Genomic DNA, 19486 nt, shown 5'->3' on the forward strand with positions numbered 1-19486 from the left:
AAGTTGTGTCGAACAATTGTTTTCATCACCACTTGATTTACCCATTACTTTATTATTTTTAACCGAGGAATCGTTTGCTCTTTAAAATGTCAGCAAATAGTTAAAAACGCCCATCACGAGTTTCCAGAGCCCACGGTGACATCAAAAACCCCCCAGAAAATATTCAGTTTACTATCATGAAGAATAATAAAACCAAACTTATTCTGATTCGAGAAACTTAGACCAGTGAGTTTCTGTCATTGTTGCTTAAGTAATAGCTTAAAGAGTAATTCAGTGCCTAAAATCTTGTCTTTGTTGACCTCCAGCGGTTTAACTTGTCACCTGGCTGCAGTGATGTACAGGTGTACCCCGGGACACTGTGACCATCATCGTTGGTTGCAGCGAAGCGCACTTGTTACGACCGGAGGTGAAACAGACCTGAAGCTGCCACTCGGAGTTGTTCCTCTTTTAATACCTATGGCTTCAGGTATTACACCATTTACAATGGTGGCATTACTTTTTTTTAAATATTTTTTTTTTTCGTATGTAGGTTAAATACATACAAACGCGAGTATGTCGCAGTCCTCCATTATGCCCCAGAGTTTCAAATTCACCGGCCCCTTGGGAGTAGGGACCTGTAAGGAGATACACACCGAGCTGTCCGCATAATCTGGCACTGCCTTTCAGTCAGAGCCTGCCCCCCCCCCGGCCGCCTCCCATGCACAGCAGGAATGTGCATTGCACCTGAACTGGATCCTGCATGAGGACGAATGACTGCAACCCACCTGTTCCGGGACAGAAGTTTCCCCGACAGCAGGACTGAGGGGGGAGAAAAAAGAAAAAAGAAAAATCGGTATCCGGTCATTTCACCAATCTCCCGTCACCTGTGGCGCCGTTTAACCGAACGCAGGTCGTAAACCTGGACAACAATGGAGGAGTGCTGCATGTCTGCTGAGGACCTGGAGAGACTCAGGATACACAGGGAAATAGAGCGACAGCTGCGTCGGGATAAAAGAGTCTCTCACCGGGAGCTGAAGTTGCTGCTTTTGGGTGAGTGCCGGCAAGAGCTCAGTAGTGTGCGTCCGCACGCTCACTCACCGCGACGGAAAATGTTTGAAAAAACAAATTAACCCCCCCGAGATTCTCAACTCTGGCGGTCGTGGGCTCGGTCACAGTTGGACGTCGGACAGGTTCGATCCACATGCGGGTATCGCGTTTTAAATCCACCTTCCAAAGTGGCTCCAAAGTGCTCGCACAGTAGGCAGACGCCGATTCTGTCCTGCGTGGTTGCAGCCCAGGTGGATGTAACTACAGTAGTTAGCCCGTCGTTGGTTTTTTGTTTTTTTGCATCCCTGCATGATTTTTCAACAGAAGCAAATTTTCCTGTTAAGGGAGAACTAACTTTTTATGACGATTTATCCAATAGTCTGCGATTTGTTGAGATGCAGAAGTAAGAAAGCTGTATTGAGTTTGTGATCGAAGTTACATGATTTGTATTGGACTTTAGATGCTTAAGTGTTTAAAGTGTTAAAATTAAATATATATATATATATATATATATATATATTTACATTTGTTTTTCTAAACAAAAATATTTTTATAACAATAACTTAAAATACAATTCTTTGACATTTTATATACAAAACAATCAATGAATCGTGAAAAATAATAAGAACACTGATTGATAATGAAAATGATCGTCAGTTGCAGCCCTTATATGTGCTGAGCGGGACATTGCATAGTGATGCTTTGAGCTTAATGGTAACATCAGCTTGCCAACATCCTAACAGTGACTATGTTAACATGCTGATGTCAAGCGGGTACAATGTCTGCCATGGTCACCATCTTAGTTTAGTGTGTTAGCCTTAAATTTGCTGATTTGCAACAAAGTACAGCTGAGGGCTGATGGGAATGTCATTAGTTTTGTTTCATAAAAGTATTGGACAAATTAAACTTATTATATGATGATGACGTGGTGGCACAAGAGGAAAAGTCAAAGGATCACCAAAGTTATTAGGATTCATCCTCTGGGCACCATGAATATCTGCACAAACTTTCATGGAAATCCATCAAATAATTGTTGAGACATTTCACCCAAATCAAAACTGTCAACCTCAGGGGGACCATGATCCATCCAAAACTTTTGGAGATAATTCAGTCTGGGCCAAAGCGCTGGAACGACCGATTAATAGATGTAGGTCATGACCCAGAGCCAAACCAATAACGTGGCTAAAACCTCATCAGGAGTGTCAGTGCGGGGGATAACCGGTGGTCAGGTTTTTATAGAGAGTAGTTTTCTTTGACAACATGTTATCATTTACATTTGAAGATTGTGAGTTGAGTGTATCGACTCAACGGGGGTGAGCTGACAAACCCAACAAATAACAAAAGTATCTGGATCAAAAGATAGCAAGGCTTTGGTTTGTGTTTTTGGCTGTACTGTTCCTTTAAAGTAGCTGCGGGTTACCCTTTGCATTCTTCAAATAGTTGGCTAAAAACCTGATGAGTCAGCAGCTTGATAACCTTCATAGTTGTTTTTTCCCAATTCAAACCAAACTAGACTGCTGCATGTTTTCAAGACTAGACCTTCAGTTTCAAAGACCTCTCGCTCACAAGACTTTAAGTTCTCTGACAAAATGTAAAAGCCATGTTAGTACAATACAATAAGCTACAGGCTTTTTTTTTTTCTTTGCTTCTGTCTGAATTGTCAATATGCATATGCAAAACAAAGTCAGGTAATTGTCTTACAGTGCATAGTGACATTTTGACAACCATGAAGATGTGTGTGTGTCTGAGTGTGTGTATATATATATATATATATGTCTATGTATATATGTCTATGTATGTGTATGTATAAACGGCTCATAATTGCTTCATATGAGGCCTTTTTTCTTCTCAGAACAGCCCACTTAAAAAAGCTTGACTGTTGGCTATGTTGGAAACCATACAATAGACATCGAGGACCTTGTTTAAAGGTCAGCACTAATTTAAACTTCAACTTGAGTTTGGAGAACAATATCCTCCTTTAAAGGTCAGTCTAATGGTTAACATTTTTAGGCATTTTAGTCAGTTAGCTGACACTCTTATTGAGAGTAATTTACAACCAGCGGGCAGCAAGCAGTTCACTGTTCCACTCAAGGACACATGGCTTTTGATGGACACATTGACTTGTATGGATCAAATACGAACTTTCAGTGTCCCTTAACAAAATAACGAATGCACACAACATATTTGTACATTGCAGAAAAAAAACTCAAATACACAGTAAAAAATACATCTTTGATTTATATTGTTTATATAGTCTCTTTCCCTCTATCTTTTCTTTTCAATTTTGGGGGAGGTCCAGCATCTTTTTTATGGTTGGTGATTTGCATAAACCTGAAGAAACCAAGCATATATGCATCCACTCATGCACACACGCTCACATCTGTGGCTTGGGGGAAAAAACTATTACAACCTGTGAAACTTCAACTTGTGAGAATATTGTTGCAAGAATGCAGCCTTTTTTTTTTGTTTTGTTGCTGAAATCCTGTTGAGCTGCCGCTGATTGATGTTCGGATGATTTTTTCTTTTTTTTGTGTGCATGTGACAGATGTCCTATTTCTGGTTCTGAAGTTGCTTTGATCTCATTCCATTTTTCATCCTTCGGTCTCATTCATCTCGTTTGCCCAGGGACTGGTGAAAGTGGGAAGAGCACTTTCATCAAACAGATGAGGATCATCCATGGCAGCGGATACAGTGAAGCTGACAGGAAAGGTTTCACTCGGCTTGTGTTTCAGAACATCGTCAAAGCCATCCAGACACTGATCCACGCAATGAAGACGCTACAGACTGACTACATCGATGACCAGAACATTGTGAGAAACTATTCATGTTTCTAGAGAGACAGTATTGATGTCTTCTGTAGCATCTGATAAAGCTCAGCGTGTCACTGACAACAAGACTCTTAATACTCTGCAGCCATGCTTGACGCTCTATGAGTCTTTGAGCTAAATGCTAATGTCAGCATGCTAACATACTGAAAGTGTCAGTGTTAACATGCTAATGTTTAGCAGGTAATGTTTAGCATGGTCACCATCTTAGCTTAGCATGTTAGAGTTCTAAGATGAACCATAGTTTTGATCAAATAGAAATTCGGACCTGATGATTGTGCTAGATAAAACGTTTAGCTATTGCCAAAGCAATTACAAATCGTCCCAAGGGGAACACGAATGTCTGTGCCAAATATCATGGCAACCCGTCCAATAGTTGTTGAGATATTTCACTCAAAACTAAAAATGTCAACCTCATGGTGGCATTAGAGGAAAAGTCAGGGGATCACCAAAGTCATAAGGGTTCATGGTCTGGGGACAACGAATTGTCTGTACAAAATTAAATGGCAGTACATCCAATAGTTGATTTATTTCAGTCTGGACAAACATGGTCGCCCACTCAACCTAACGACTGACCTTGCCGTCCAAAGAGCCACTCCTCTAGCGTGGCTAAAAATGAGCTTTTGATTCGTTTTTATTTGTGTCCACAAAATCCATTTTAATGGATTTCTTTTTGGAGCTCTCATCCTCCTAAAGGTCTATTTATAGGTATCTTATAAAGATACAAAATTTTGTTTAGAAAAAAATTCCCTGTGGATGTTTTGTATATGTCAGAGCCTCGCAGAGAAACTGAGGAAAGTGGAGGCAGGCCAAGTGTCCACTCTGGAGGCCTGGCAGGTGGACGCCATTAGGAGAGTGTGGAATGACAACGGTGTTCAAAGCTGCTACGACCGCAGGAGGGAATTCCAGTTATCTGACTCTGCCAAATAGTAAGACTTACATACAGTAATTCATATCAGATCATATACATAAACCCAAGGCTGTCCCAGAGAACCAAAGCGTTTTCTGTGCTTTACTTTGCATTCATCAAATCAAATATAAGAGTTTGGATTCATACTAATAAATGTTAGATAAACTATAAATGTGCCTATAACAAGTGCAGTTTTCTTTACGATGTTCCCTTCTATCTGGTCAAGTTTGTGTCAGGATATAAAACTGTATGCATTGTTGTTCACTTTTCAGTTACCTGAGTGACTTGGACAGAATCACAGCCCCGTCTTACATCCCGACCCTTCAGGACATCTTGAGGGTCAGGGTCCCAACCACAGGCATCATAGAGTACCCCTTTGACCTCTCAAAAGTTATCTTCAGGTAGGGTACTGAAATTTATTATCTGCCGCACCAAAAAAAATATAGGAAAAACTCAAAAATTTAGCAAAAATATGTTGTATTTTCTGAATAAAACAACACATGAAGAAGAATTCAATCCCTGATTTGGCTATAGCGCCCATGTCTCTGATGCTGTTTTGAAACTCATCTGATGAAAGCCGGTGATTTGGGTAAAGAATTTGGCACTACAACAAATTCAGAGAGTGCATCTGTTAAAGCAGTAGTTTTGACATTTTGGGAAATACTCTCATTGGCTTGCTCTTGCCGAGAGTTAAAATAGAAGGTTGACCACTCTGATGTCTTTACACTAAATATGAAGCTACAGCCAGCAGTGGAATAGCTTATCTTAGCATAAAGACAGCACGTCAGAGCGATACAATATAGCAATATAATCAACTATTTGATTCAATCAATGGACATGTGTCTCTAGGATGGTGGATGTGGGTGGTCAGCGTTCAGAGAGGAAGAAATGGATCCACTGTTTTGAGAATGTCACCTCCATCATATTCCTGGCGGCCCTCAGCGAGTACGATCAAGTTCTTTATGAGAATGAGAATGATGTAAGCTAGATGGCCATGCAGTCTGTTGTGCATCAAAATTACCATTTCATTCTTGTTTCTTGGCTGTAGCTGCTGTCCAGAATTCCTCCTTCATTTATTTCCATGAAATTTGCATTGTCCGATCAGGTGACACCTTTCTGTTGTCTAAGATTATCCACCCCCCCCCTTCTTCAGAATCGACTGAAAGAGAGCCTCGCCTTGTTCAAGACCATCCTCTCATACCCTTGGTTCCGAGAGTCCTCCACCATCCTCTTCCTGAACAAAACAGACCTGCTAAAGGAGAAAATCTCACAGTCTCATTTGGCAATCTACTTCCCAGCCTACAAGGGTAAACCATGCTCTTCCCTTTTTGCTGCACGTGTTAAAGCAGCATTCATAGCTACAGTATGTCCGAAATCACTTCCTATTTACTATTTAGTGCACTGTATTTGCTGTCTGCCATTTTGTCTTTTTGGGTATTCCGACAGAAAATTAATCAGCGTTTTTCTCTTGCATCTGCAAATGCAATCACATTTTCCTTTCTCCAGGCTGAGTGTACCGAGTTCCATGCAAAAAAGCAAACGACTCACTATGAATTTACATAATCAACAACTGTTTCAGTCATTTTTCAAGCAAAAATTCCAAACATTCACTCGATCCCACTCAGTCAATGTGGCAATATTCTGCTTTTCTGTGTTTTACGTCATTGTAAACTGAATATTTTTGTGTTTTTTGACTCAGACAAAAGCAATTTGAAGACGTCTTCTTGGGCTCAGATGACGTTTCACAATTTTTCACGATTACTTGAAAATATGATTGTCAAATTAATCAATGAAAATAATTGTTAGTTGCAGAATTAATTATGAGTGTAAAATCCCATAATAGAACAAACGTTTTTTCCATGGCAAGTACACTACTTTCTGGTAACAGTCTGACGTCTCACAGTACTGCTCACTATAGAGCAAACTATTGAGTATCTATTATATTGGGAGCAGTGTCTGAGTGAACAAGGTTGTGATATCCACTTTCGCCCCCACAGGGCCTCCATGCGACGCTGAATCTGCGAAAAAGTTCATTTTGCAAATGTACGTGGAGCAGCACAGCGGGCACCAGAAACCCCTTTACACACACTACACCTGCGCCACGGACACAGAGAACATCCGGATTGTCTTCAAGGCCGTCAAAGATACCCTCTTCAGAGAGAACCTTGAAAAGTTCAACCTCGAATAAGGGAGGTTGTAGGACGAAGTGATCCCTTGGAACAAGAAAGCTGGTTACAGTCACATGTTGTAAGACTTATGGACATTTTTAGTTATGTGCTGTCGGCTCTCAGACAGCAGTGTCAGGTAAGGCATGTTTATCTCAGTACTGTAAAACAGACAGTATGTGTCTTTGTCCATTTTTTTTTTTTTTTACAACAAAGTTAATCATGCAGTAAATGTTATTAAAAAAAATATATCATTTTTTCTAGTGCTACAGGAGAGAAATGGACAACCGCAATGCCAGTTAATTTTTATACTGAACTGTTACACTTTTTCCTTTTTCTAACATTACTGTTTGAGAATCATCAAACATTATCAAATTGGTTTGACAAAGTTTTATCCAGCAAGAATGCAACCCACCCTGCCTTTCAGCTCTGGGAGGAGTAATAAAAGGATATCCTACAGGGAAGTACACTGTCTTAGTTTATATTTATGCTAATCATTTTATCTCTGCCACAACAACCATGTAGCCTATGAAAATATTCCTTTTTTCACTAACTTCCACTAAATATAGATATTAAAACCCAACGTTGCATGTGTTATTGAACAAACTGAATTCTGTTCCTGTTCCTTATCTTGTCAATATGCACAGAACTTTATTTTGACACTGACAATATATAAATATGAGAAAAAAACATTCAGAAAAGTCTGTTCCCTGTCACGGATCAAAGACTGTTTTTGGACACCTTTACCCTGTGCTTGAGCTCCAGGCGTGGCCACACTGTTTGGAATGCTGTGGTTAACAACCTTTGTGCCAAACAATGGTCAGTAATGTGCAAAGGTCTGCGAGGTTGGACTCTGTCTTCCTGTTTAACTGTTGGGACTGAACAGTGGTAAGTGAAAAGAGGCATTCAGCGAGGTTAGACTTGTGGAGAGAACAATGCCTGCTTCCACAAGGAAACAGAGACTGTCTAGGTACTATTGATTTTATCTGCTCCGTGGCTGTAGTTTGTTTGTTTAAGGGTTGAAAAGTTCATTGCTAATGCAGAATATAAAGGACAGATTTGAAGTTGCCTTATAAACAGTGGAAGGGTAAGCATCAGATATTTGCTTTGGATCAGTCACTATTTTCTTACCAGCATGTGTGTGAATATTATCAGCACATGAAGTTGACTGTTTTTGTTTCTGATTGTTATTGCTCTTTTTTTTTTACCCTGGGGACTGAAATCTGTACACACAGGCTCAGAAATCTATCGTCAGGCAATAACAGCTGTCACATAACCCACGCGGATAGTAATAACACAACGGCGCCTACACATTCACACAGTTTATCCCCTTAAGTCGAGGAAAATGACACACAAACGCGCCCTCCTAGATCCCCATTCAGTTGCACTGCCCGAGGAAGCTGCTGTGCAGAGAGCCGTTGTAGCAGGTGATCGCCCTTATTTGGTAATGGCTCAGATCATGTGACCACAAAATGGCGGTAGCTGTGATGTGTTTTGTAAGCTGAGCATCTCCGCCGAGAGGCTGGGAGCAGGAAATAGGCAGGGAACTTGGAAGCACATCCATGCTCTGAGACGCGGGAGGACACACATTCCTGAGCCCCAGCAGTGGTGAGTAATTGGTTTTCATTCTGTGTAGATAAAAAGAAGAGAAAGAGGGATAGGTTCTTTTTTTTTTTTTTTTTTTCCTACCTCACAGCCAGCAGACAGGAAGAGAGAGAGGGGGAGGGAGGGGCTGCTGTCATCAGCACTGTGGTCCTGTGCTGCGCTGTTGAAATGGATCTGAAGCAGCAGCATCCTCCTCCATGGAGGATGCTCATAACAGATGATGTTGATTCTGTTATTATGCAATTGATGAGTGTGTGTGTGTGTGTGTGTGTGTCAGTGTGTGCTTATAATCTCTGTGTATACAGTTCACATTTCTGTGATTTGTCAGTATGACCATCATCTCTAATGTACAGGGATCAGCCGTTCAGCATTTTTCTCTTGCATCTGCAAATGCAATCACATTTTCCCCCTTTTCCAGGCCGAGTGCACCGAGGAGGAACAAGGATGTTTATTTGCTATGAAATACGAAAGAGCACACGTGACTCACTGTGAATTTTGCATCTCTGTCCAATCTCTGCTCAGGCAAGCGTGCAGTCATTCGATTTGAATCAGCAGTAGAAAAAGGCAGTGAGGAGAGGAACGAGCTTGTGATGATGTAACAGCCCCCACCCCCGTCAGCATCCTCCCCCTCCGCCAGTTTAAGTAACCTAGAAACCTAGTTTTTGCATTTATAAACTGCAATTTCTTGTTACTGACCAACAAATACACCATACCAATCTATTTGTAATAACCTAATATTGGCTGATATATCTGCATTGGTCCAATGTTGTTGGTGGGCATCACTGACAAAATTGGCATCCTCTTCATCAAGCTCCTTAGTTATCTGTCTTGCTGCATTATATTAACAGGTGTGTGTGGATCTCTGTGAAGCAACCAGAATATTTACATTATATATATAGAGGGCACCATAGTATATCTTAATGACGACAGCCACGCTTTATCTCATTTTCCTGTAAAGAGACAATATTTAAGAAACTGGTTTTCAGTGTTGGAAGAAGTGTTCAGATCCTTTACTTAAGTAAAAGTAGCAATACTGCAATATAAAAATACTCCATTACAAGTAAAAGTCAAGTGTTAATATCATCAGCAAAATGTACCTAAAATATCAACATTAAAAGTACTCATAATGTAGAAAAATGGGCTTGTTATGCTGTTATATATTATTGGATTATCAACACTGATGCATGAATGCGTAAGCAACATTTTAAATGTTGCAGCTAGTTGAAGTGGAGCCAATTTTAAATATTTTATATAATGTTGGGTAGTTTATTGAGTAACAGTCATCGTATTTCATTAATTAATCATTTGTTTCATATATAAAACCTTAATCTGAAAAGTAACTAGTAGCTAAAGCTGTCAGATAGATGTGGAATAAATAATTGGAGTGTTTCCCTCTGAATTGTAGTGGAGTAAAAGTAGAATGAAATGGAAAACACTCAAGTAAAATGCAAGTACCTCAAATATATCCTCAAGTACAGTATTTGAGAAAATGTACTTGATTACATTCCACCACTGGTAGTTTTTAAGTTTGGCTAAGTTGCAGTTTTAACTTAACAACAGGTCTGCCTCACTCTGAAATCAGATTAATGCTCTTGTTTGCAAATCACTAGATGTAGAGGAATCACAGGCGACGACCGTATTGAGTGGTTACTCTCCAGGTTTGTTGTTGTATCATAAGAGTCCATTTAATGACTGTAATTATGTCCTCGTAGGTCCTCCTGGGGATGGACCTGGCGTCAGAGAGTAAAATGAACTCTGAGGGGGGCGAAGGCAGACCCGGTGAGTGCGAGTCAACCAACTCTCAGATTTCAAAGTGAACCAACAGTGATTCAAAAAGAAATATAAAGCAATTGTTTTTGATATCTCAAAAACCATCATGGCCCAAGTGAGTAACTGCATTTATGTGCTGTTTTTTTTAATTTTTTTTTTTTATAGTCCCTCCTACCTCTCTTCCCCTACAAGGAGGCCCCACCCAGAGAAAAAAGCTATCGGCCCCCCGCATCAGCCTGTCACTGGACCAGAGCGAGGATGACTTGGGGGAGACGCCAGATGATCTCGACATCAACGTTGACGATCTCGACACTCCGGATGAGGGGGACTACCTCGACTACACGGACCACGAAATGGACTGGGAAGGTGGGTGATTCAGAATGCAGACAACCCTCGCAATCCTGGATCATCATGATCCTGGAGGAGTCACGATTTTCCAAAATGTAGAGAATTTGCACTGGAGTAACGAGTTTGCAGCTTTTCCCCTCCTTCGAGACAGAATCTGAATTTCGTAGCTAGTCTCTTATTTTATCATATGAAACTCATAGTAAAAAAAGGAATAATTTGTGTTGTCAAGAATTTTTTTTGTAGTCTACTTTTCATGGAAGAAATTTTTGACATGTCCCAGTAGGAAAGACGCAGGTGTAAATAATACAAATAATACAATTAATGAAGGCTGAATTCCATTTAGCTGCTTCCGAGTCAGGGTCCTGGTATTGTTCATTCTGCTCACTGTTACGTTGTCCTGGGACACTTGAATATAACAGAGCCATCACTAATATTATAAGTAACACCTGTGCTTTTCTTACTATGCCAAATCAAAATGTCTGCTCCAAAAAAAGGTCTGTAACACACAGTATTTGGTCTTTTTTGCACATCAGACCCAAATGTAGGCAGTAGGAGTGGGACAGGTGAGCCATATGACCCAATCCCGACATACAGCGCTGAGGAGGAGCGCCAGGACGGCAAGCTCTGGAGGACGGTCATCATCGGGGAGCAGGAGCACCGCATCAACATGAAGATCATTGAGCCCTACATGAGAGTCATCTCCCATGGAGGTGACAGTTAAAGAGCTAATTCACCATCATAACTGTGGGTTTTATGTCCATCTTGAGCACGTCTTTGGTTCACATTTTTTCAAGCTTCTCTTTGAACAACTAAATTCAGATGGGAAAAGGTATGAGTTGATCAAAATGGTCAGTTCATCTGAGTTTCCTTCAGTATTTCCATGCACTCACAGGATTTAGGCCTCAGAGCAGTTGCAAGTGACTTTTCTTTGCCCCAGGTTTTCACCTCTCAGGTAACATACAGGCTGGGGTTGTATGCATCCTGAGAGGAAGGACCTAAAGACACTAACCAGGGCTGAGAAAACATCCTGTCACCTCCTTTTGATAAATACATTTTTTTAAAATGACTTTTTAATCACACATAATTCACCCAAAAAATAATGGAACTGAATACCAGTCTATAATGCAGTAAAGGACATTACTCTTTGTGGTGGAAAAAAAAGATGAAAATACATATGTTGTACATACATTATACACATATAATACATGATACATTATTTTTTGAGTTTAGGTTCATTGTTAACCATGGAAAAAGAAGCTTTTGAATTTTTTTGTCAGACATATTTAATATAACATTAAAACATTATCATAAAGTGCAGTAGTAATGTAATGTGTATAGTGTACTTCATATTATTTTTGGTATACTGCCATTGTTAAGGAACGCATGATAATCAATTTCATCATAATTCGTTATTTTATAAATGCAGAAAATAGTTTCTTTCATTTCTTTTGAAGAACTTCTAAAAGAATACTTGGAAAAAATGTGAACCTATTCTTTAGTAGTCTAAATACAACACTCAGTATTCATTGTAAATTCTGCCAAATGTCAATGCTACTGGCACAAGGACAGAGATAAACAACCAAATTGAAAACTGTGTAAAACTAACAGCATCTATTCACTAGAACTAATACAGGGGTGCTTGATATTTTAGCAATTTAAACAATTTCCAGTTTCCAGTTTTAGTTTTCAGTAGGCCTGAATATCTGATTCGAAGTGACAAAATATTATAAAAGCCATAATCTCTGTCGTACCGTATCGCAATCACCTATTGTGTCTGAGCTGGAAAACAGAGTGGTGTTGGCCATTTTGGACATGCCTCCTCTTAACCTTGGGCTCGAGCCAACCAAAAACTAGGACATACGGGCTGTTGTCGAAGCCAGATGCTGAGTTTTACATCACCTAGTGGCCATCAGAGAGGGGACTCTCCACAAACACAATGGAAATTGTTATGTCCTTCCTCTCACACGTCCACTAAACGTTACAACAATAGGATTCAGGTTGAAAACCGGTAACGTGGCCACTTGACAATAATGTATCCTGTCTGTTTAATGCAGGGTGGCTGTTGCTGACCAAAACCACTCACTATAAGAAATTAAAATGATGTGAAATGTATGATGTAACATCCACAGTCACCAGATCTCAACCCAGCTGAACAATTTTTATATTTAAATTGAGGCCATACACGGTCTCACACCATACACGGAGTCACACCATATTGGTTTCACAGGCAGGGGCCCCATCTTTCTCTTTTTCCCTCTCTGTGGGGCCCACTAAAACCCAAGGGCCAAGGGCTTGCACCCTGATAAGCATATGCCTTAAGTAAATCCTGACCGTATTACCATTCCTGAAGGAAATTAGACTCCAAAACCATAGCAGGTAGTGCATTTTCTGTCCACAGTGCTCTGTGCTTTGGGTTTAAGTGAAACACAGCCATCCCATGGAAAGAAGAGACGTCTGCCACTGAACAGTCAATATCACCAGCTCCGTCATTTAGATAAAAGACCCTCTGTCTGAGTGACACCAAATCTGCTGATGAATGGGTTGGTGAATAAAAGGAAATTACATTCATCTGAAAAGTAGTGAGAGGAAACAGGACAGAGAGACAGTCAGACAAAGGAGACACTGATTGGCAGATAAATAGAAAAAAAAGAAAATGAGAACAATCAAATTATGAAAACTATGTTAATTAAGACTAAGCTCTCACCAACAATGGAACAAGGTCAACTTGACTCTTGTTCCTTTTATTTCTATGTGTCTTTATTTAGGCTACTATGGCAACGGAGTGAATGCCATCATAGTGTTTGCTGCCTGTTTCCTGCCAGATAGTGACAGAGAGGACTACCATGAAATAATGGAGAACCTCTTCCTGTGAGTATTATATTGCACTGTAGTTTTAACCAGTCATTTACTATTTCAGTAAGTTATTCCCTGACCCTGGCCATTAATTCAGTCACTCATCCAATTTTTTTAATTAAAGAAATGTTATTTATTGCTCTTGCAGTAATGTTATCAATTTGCTTTTTAGCAGCACTAGTGTTCAATCCTTTCAGCACTTTGGTGAAAGACTGATGAAAACACTGAATGGTCAAATGACGAAAATAATATCCAAGTAGGAATATCCAAGTTAGATATAATTTTTACCATGTTGACTATTTTAATTTATTGTGTTGGCATGCTAATGTTTGCTAATTAGCACTAAACAAAACGGCTAATGGCAATGTCATTAATTTTGGAGTTATTTGGTATTGAAAATTTTACCAGATGAAGTGCTAAATGATATCTTAAGGTGTAGCAAAGCTATTACAATTTATCCTGCGAGGAACATGAATCTCTGTACCGAATTCCATGGCAATCCATCAAATAGTTGTTGAGATATTTTACTGAAAACCACAGACGTTAACATCGTGGTGGTGCTACTGAGAAGTCAGGGGACACCTGGACCATGAATGTCTGTACATGTTCATCTAGTTGGTGTACAAATATTTCAGAGTGAACCAAAGTGGTGGACCAACAAACTGACGGATCATATATTGAGCGCTAGAGCCATACTGCTTGTATGGCTAAAAACTACTCAATGGGTTGGCATGAAATTTTGTACAGTCAATCAGTGTTCCAAGAGGAATGCTAGCCGTGACTTTGATGTTTTCATCTAGCACCATCATGAGGTTGACATTTTTTATTTTTAGTCTCAATGGTACAGATATCCAAATAGCAGCAAAAAAGAAAAAAACAACATTCCTATCAACCTCAGCTGAGCTTTGGCGATGATTAGAAAATCATCGTGAACACACTAAACTAAGAACTGTTGATCATGGTATGGTAACAATTTACCTGCTTAACTTCAGCATGTTAGCATGCTGACATTACATTTAGCTCAAAGCAATACCGTACCTAAGTACAACCTCACAGAGTCCATCCTAAGGCCATCCTTGTTGAATTTGTACAAAGCAAATATAAAGAGAAATCATTCAGAAGATGCATTTTAGTCTTAAAATGTATTTCGAAAATCAAGGATGCAGCCTGATTTTTTTTTTTTCTTTTTTTTTTTAATCAGCTCCTCTGTGCAAGGAAAACTCTCTAAATAAAGTGACAGAAATAAAGTTGTAATCTAGCTTGTTTGCTGAGACCTCCCATGCTGATGTCTTCACTGTTGTGCTGGCATAGATGCATTTCATGCATGGGCAGTGTGGTTGGGATATTGAGTAAGCTGGCATATCTGAGAGTTTTGGATAGAAATGAAAGGAAGTAAACCGTAGTGTCTGCAGTTTCCGAAGCCAATGGCTTGAGGTCTGAATGCCTACGAGGAGGAGTAACTATCCTTGGTGGTGAACATTATGCAGCCCGATGTCAGTGGGAGATAATCACAATAGTCATGAAACAGAGTGGATGTTGGTTTGTAAGAAGGAGAATGACATTGGGTCAGGAGAAGAGGAGAGACAGACTCATTGAAGTTAGAGGAGTTATTGAAGAAACTTGAAGGACTATGGTAGCAGAGGATAGTTCCCTGCTGATCGAGAAGGAGAAAAAGCTGGAGTGGCGGGGAGAGGAATGAGAGAGAGATAATGTTTTTTTTGGTTTGAATCAGAGAATTGGATTTTAAAAAGGTATAAGTCTGATTGAGCTGCTGAGATTGATGCAGAGAATGAAAAAAGATTAAATTCAAAGCGAAAAAGCTCATCCATGAAGCAACATTTGCACCAATTTCTCGTAGCTCACATCAGAGGAAAGAAGTTTTTAAAATGCTGCTAGTTTTTCGAATACAGGGCAAGACTCGTCTCCTATTTCCTCATATTGTTGGCATTCAGATTCAAATTAAAAATGGTACTGGATTTCTTGCTCTTACATTTCGCCATTTTGACAAACAGAATGTTAAAGACATAGTGACATTCCCGTTTTTCTTTTGTTATCTGGAATTTTGATGATTGGAATACATGGCAATGGGACTATGAGCATATGTGAAAGTTTTTGCAGGAGGCATGATGTTTTTCCACTGATATGGTGAGAAGTTATTTATTTTTTAGCTAATTGTTTTATGTAAAGTATGGATTCACAACATATCATCCAAGTTGATTTATGCAGTAGCTAAAGGTTTTGTCCTGCTAGTGTTTGCCATTTGTCATTTGTATTATCTGTTGTAGTCGTCACATTTCTGGAGTTGAAACCATACTAAAATAAATAGAAAAGTTGATTTAAATTTGTAGCCATGCTAGTGGTATGGCTCTAGGGATGGGAATATCAATCTGTCCACCACTTTGATTCACACTATTTTTCAACAACTATTGGATGGATTCCTGTGAAAATTTGTATGGATATTCATGGTCCCCAGACAATGAATCCTACTGACTTTGGTTATCCCCCAACTTTCCTTCAGTTCCACCACGAGATTGATGTTTTTTTGTGTTTGAGTGAAACGTCTCAGCAACTATTAAAAAGATTGTCTTGAAATTTAATACAGACATTCATGTTCCCCACAGGATGTAATTGTAATAACTTTGATCCCTTATCTTTCCATCTAGTACCATTATTAGGTAAATTTTTTGAATTTGTCTACTACATTATTTGTCCAAAAACCTAATGACGTTGCCATCAGCCTCAGCTTTATTTTGTACCAATTAGCACACGTTAGCACCCTGACAAGCTAAACATCAGTATGTTAGCATTGTCACTGATGAGAATGTTAACATGCTGACATTAGCATTTAGCTCAAAGCACTAGCACAGCACTAGCATTGCTGTAGATTTTATGTTTAATTTTGGCTTATAAAAGGTATGTGAAGAAACACACAGTCGAATGTAGTTTTTGAGACAAAATACAATTTTACTCTCCCAGTCTCTTGTGTATATTATTCCAGGAAAAAATGTATATATATTCACTATTTTTCACCAGGATATCAGTCATGGTCACTGAGCTTTTAAGTATTTCACCGTGTATGTGCGTACATGTGTTTGTGTTTGTGTACGTCTTCAGCTATGTGATTAGCACACTGGAGCTGATGGTGGCGGAGGACTACATGATCGTGTACCTGAATGGAGCCACACCCCACAGAAGAATGCCGGGTCTTGGTTGGCTGAAGAAATGCTATCAGATGATTGATAGAAGGTCTGTCACGTTCACCTACAACTGTTATGTGATCATGCTGTGATTTCTTGAGAGGTAACGGTAGTATTGTACAACTGTCAAAACATTTGTAGCTCTCCAGAATGAAATTGAAAATGAGCTCCAACATGGACATAAACACACCTAATATCTGACATATCGTGTTGTCTTCAGGCTCAGGAAGAATTTGAAATCCTTCATTATTCTCCATCCATCATGGTTTATCAGGACCATTCTAGCCATTACCAAGCCGTTCATCAGGTAAAAATGATCCCATTTGTATCTGCCACACTTGTGGAATGGGTCTAAGGACTGCAATGTTGGTCTGTCAGTCGATCCACCACTTTGGTTCAAACTGAAATATCTCAAAAACCATAATATAGATTGCCAGGATGAATTTTGCTGACTTTAGCGATCCCTTGAATTTTCCTCTTTCGCTGCATGAGGTTGACATTTTTTTGTTTTTTTTAGTGACATGTCTGAAGAACTATTGGATGGATTGCCATGAAATTTGGTGCAGACATTTTATATTTTCCCACAGGATGAATTGTAGTAACTTTGGCGATCCCTAAATTTTTCAATGTATCATCAGGCTAAGATTTTAAAGTTTACGCAACTGTAAGCTACTGTTTCGATTGTGAATGAAAAACAAACTGTAATTGTGTTCTGATGTCAAGCTGGTTACTTTCACTGTGCTTTTCCTGGACTTGTATTTATGCATGTGTGTATTTGTTGCTCTTGTCCCAGCACCAAGTTCAGCAGTAAGATAAAGTATGTGAACAGTTTGGACGAGCTGCAGGAACTCATCCCCATGGAATACATCCAGATCCCAGAGTGCATCATTAGGTGAGTCCAGGCCCACCCCCTCCAAGCCTGAGTTGTCTTTTTAAATTACTTTATTTTCATCTTGTAATTTGAACTCTCACCTCTAGACTTGACAAGGAACTGAAGGAAGCAGCGGAGAACTCAAAGTAAGCATCAACTCTCCTGCCCCTCATTACTGCCCTCTGTGGAGGCAGAGGCCCCTGTCTCAGTTTAATCCTTGGCTGGGGCGCTCATTTATCATATAGTACAGTTTTAGATCACAGGGATTCTTCTGCTGGATGAGGACCAATGGGATTTGGCCATGGTTGCATTTACAGAAAAGAGACAGCCAAAGGGGAAAAAAAAAAAAAAATTGCTAAAGATGCAAAATGCATCACTTTCATCTCATTTGATTACAGTAAAATAAATGAGGCCATCCTTATTGCAGAATGATCTATTACACTGATAATAAATGTAGGAACAAAGCTGTAGAATTACACACTAATCTCTTGCTCACTAATTGTCCACTGAATCATAAGCTGCACGTGACTTTAGATTCACAACATACCAGTGCATTTCAACAGTAAATCCTGCTCTAAAAACTTCTCCATGGTTTTTCTTTCGTTCAAGAGTGCATAGTTTTCTGCAGGGGCCGGAGCCAACAGCAGCAGGCAGAACAGAGTAAGTTCTCTAAGACGTTTAAGTTCACACATGGAAGAGAAATGGACTTGTGTCAGCAGTCTGTCACCCATACATAAACACATGTCTTTAATGTCTCTGTTATGTTCTTTCGCCTTTACAGCAGACCCGATGTAGCCGGTGCCAGCAGCTCTTGAACCCAAACACCCTAAGTGGATGGGTCACCCCAGTGTTCAGAAGTCACTGTTGTTTTGTGTGACTGCGGCTGAAAAGCAGAGGCAAAGGGATGTTAAGATAGTGTATGTGTGTGTGTGTCTGTCTCAGTGTTTGTCAATTAGACATTGGAGTTTAATATGAAAACACAATTTACAATAGTTAACACTCAGATCTCATTCTTTATGGCTGCTTTAGCATCTACTGTACCTTACACCTGCAAACCAGAGAACTATATAGTCAAGTGTGATGCTTGGCAGCACCTACAGAGTAGCATCAGTGTTCACGGTAGGGTAGAAAGTGCAATTACACACCAGACAGTGCACTGCGCAAATCCATTTGTAGAGTCTATTGTGTTGTAATTGTGTGCATGAGAAGCAGTGAAGCAATAATATCACCCTTTACTGGTTACACGGTCTCAGTACTTCACAGAAAGAGCCAACTTGTGTGTCAGCAATCTACAATAAAAGCACAAGGTGAGGCCAAAAACCTTGTGCCATAAATGACCAACTTTTGCATTTCAAAAATCCAATCTTCTGTCTTAATACTTAATACTTCTAAAACTGAAAAGTAAACTCAAACTTTATAGAGTCAAAGTGAAACAAAGGAGGAAGACGTTAAATATAAAATCAAGTTATCAGGTGTGTGTGTGTGTGTGTGTGTGTGTGTGTGTGTGTGTGTGTGTGTGTGTGTGTGAGAGTGAGAGTGAGAGTGAGAGAGAGAGTGTTTGAGAGAGTGAGTTTTTTCTCTGTTTCTGTCTGAAAAATAAACCAGAAATTATTCCTTCAGCTTCTCCTGTATCATCAGGAAAAAACCTCAGATTAAAATAAAGATGGGATCTCTGTAAAGCACAATATCTTTGCGTGTGTGTATCCACACGCATGTGTGTGCGTTTGTACATCAGTGCATGCCCTGCCCCCCACCCCAATTGATAACTGATGGTCCTCTTATCCATGAGTCTTCTTCTATGGTGTATTGAGGATGTGCAAATAAATTATGGATGACGGTCTAGTAATTCAATAAAAGTGGATTTAAGTCTGACCACTATTTTCAACTTTAATTGCTGCTGAATGAGTGCTGTTTCC

The 19486-nt window shown here is 39.7% G+C and overlaps 2 protein-coding genes across 9 annotated transcripts; both read left to right on the top strand.

The window, feature by feature from the left end:
* The first annotated feature begins 682 nt into the window (after nucleotides 1-682).
* LOC120805961 (guanine nucleotide-binding protein subunit alpha-14-like) lies at nucleotides 683-7212 on the top strand. 5 transcript variants are annotated; one of them, XR_005709616.1, is made up of 8 exons: nucleotides 683-1029; nucleotides 3652-3836; nucleotides 4626-4780; nucleotides 5034-5162; nucleotides 5611-5740; nucleotides 5915-6068; nucleotides 6759-7065; nucleotides 7191-7212. XR_005709616.1 is itself a non-coding variant. In XM_040156543.1 (7 exons), the coding sequence occupies exons 1-7, from the start codon at nucleotides 909-911 to the stop codon at nucleotides 6947-6949; spliced, it is 1065 nt and encodes a 354-aa protein (XP_040012477.1). In that variant the 5' UTR covers nucleotides 683-908; the 3' UTR covers nucleotides 6950-7127. The 5 variants fall into 5 exon arrangements, 4 of the variants coding, with proteins under 4 accessions (XP_040012477.1, XP_040012480.1, XP_040012478.1 ...); XM_040156543.1 differs by lacking the exon at nucleotides 7191-7212 and having other exon boundaries at nucleotides 6759-7127; XM_040156546.1 differs by lacking the exons at nucleotides 683-1029; nucleotides 7191-7212 and adding an exon at nucleotides 1045-1186 and having other exon boundaries at nucleotides 6759-7127.
* Nucleotides 7133-19090, top strand: prune2 (prune homolog 2 with BCH domain). Of its 4 annotated transcripts, XM_040156548.1 has the most exons (12): nucleotides 7133-7814; nucleotides 9054-9173; nucleotides 10244-10310; nucleotides 10467-10667; nucleotides 11183-11359; nucleotides 13415-13517; nucleotides 16617-16748; nucleotides 16920-17006; nucleotides 17493-17591; nucleotides 17678-17716; nucleotides 18180-18230; nucleotides 18352-19090. In XM_040156548.1, exons 3-12 carry the CDS (start codon nucleotides 10256-10258, stop codon nucleotides 18383-18385), a joined length of 978 nt encoding a protein of 325 aa, XP_040012482.1. In that variant the 5' UTR covers nucleotides 7133-7814; nucleotides 9054-9173; nucleotides 10244-10255; the 3' UTR covers nucleotides 18386-19090. The 4 variants fall into 4 exon arrangements, with proteins under 4 accessions (XP_040012482.1, XP_040012481.1, XP_040012485.1 ...); XM_040156547.1 differs by lacking the exon at nucleotides 9054-9173 and having other exon boundaries at nucleotides 7133-8534; XM_040156551.1 differs by lacking the exon at nucleotides 9054-9173 and having other exon boundaries at nucleotides 7133-8534; nucleotides 18355-19090.
* The last annotated feature ends 396 nt before the right edge of the window (nucleotides 19091-19486 follow it).

Source organism: Xiphias gladius, chromosome 20 (assembly GCF_016859285.1).
Source record: "Xiphias gladius isolate SHS-SW01 ecotype Sanya breed wild chromosome 20, ASM1685928v1, whole genome shotgun sequence".
NCBI classification, from domain to species: Eukaryota; Metazoa; Chordata; class Actinopteri; order Istiophoriformes; family Xiphiidae; genus Xiphias; species Xiphias gladius.

Excerpts from the sequence above, each read along its gene's own strand:
- prune2 (XM_040156547.1), top strand. The coding sequence starts at position 10,256 with ATGGACCTGGCGTCAGAGAGTAAAATGAACTCTGAGGGGGGCGAAGGC. Across the intron at positions 17,717-18,179 it reads GAAGCAGCGGAGAACTCAAA|AGTGCATAGTTTTCTGCAGG; the intron begins GTAAGCATCAAC and ends CTTTCGTTCAAG. Across the intron at positions 18,231-18,351 it reads ACAGCAGCAGGCAGAACAGA|CAGACCCGATGTAGCCGGTG; the intron begins GTAAGTTCTCTA and ends TCGCCTTTACAG.
- LOC120805961 (XM_040156543.1), top strand. The coding sequence starts at position 909 with ATGGAGGAGTGCTGCATGTCTGCTGAGGACCTGGAGAGACTCAGGATA. Across the intron at positions 1,030-3,651 it reads GCTGAAGTTGCTGCTTTTGG|GGACTGGTGAAAGTGGGAAG; the intron begins GTGAGTGCCGGC and ends TCGTTTGCCCAG. Across the intron at positions 3,837-4,625 it reads ACATCGATGACCAGAACATT|AGCCTCGCAGAGAAACTGAG; the intron begins GTGAGAAACTAT and ends TGTATATGTCAG.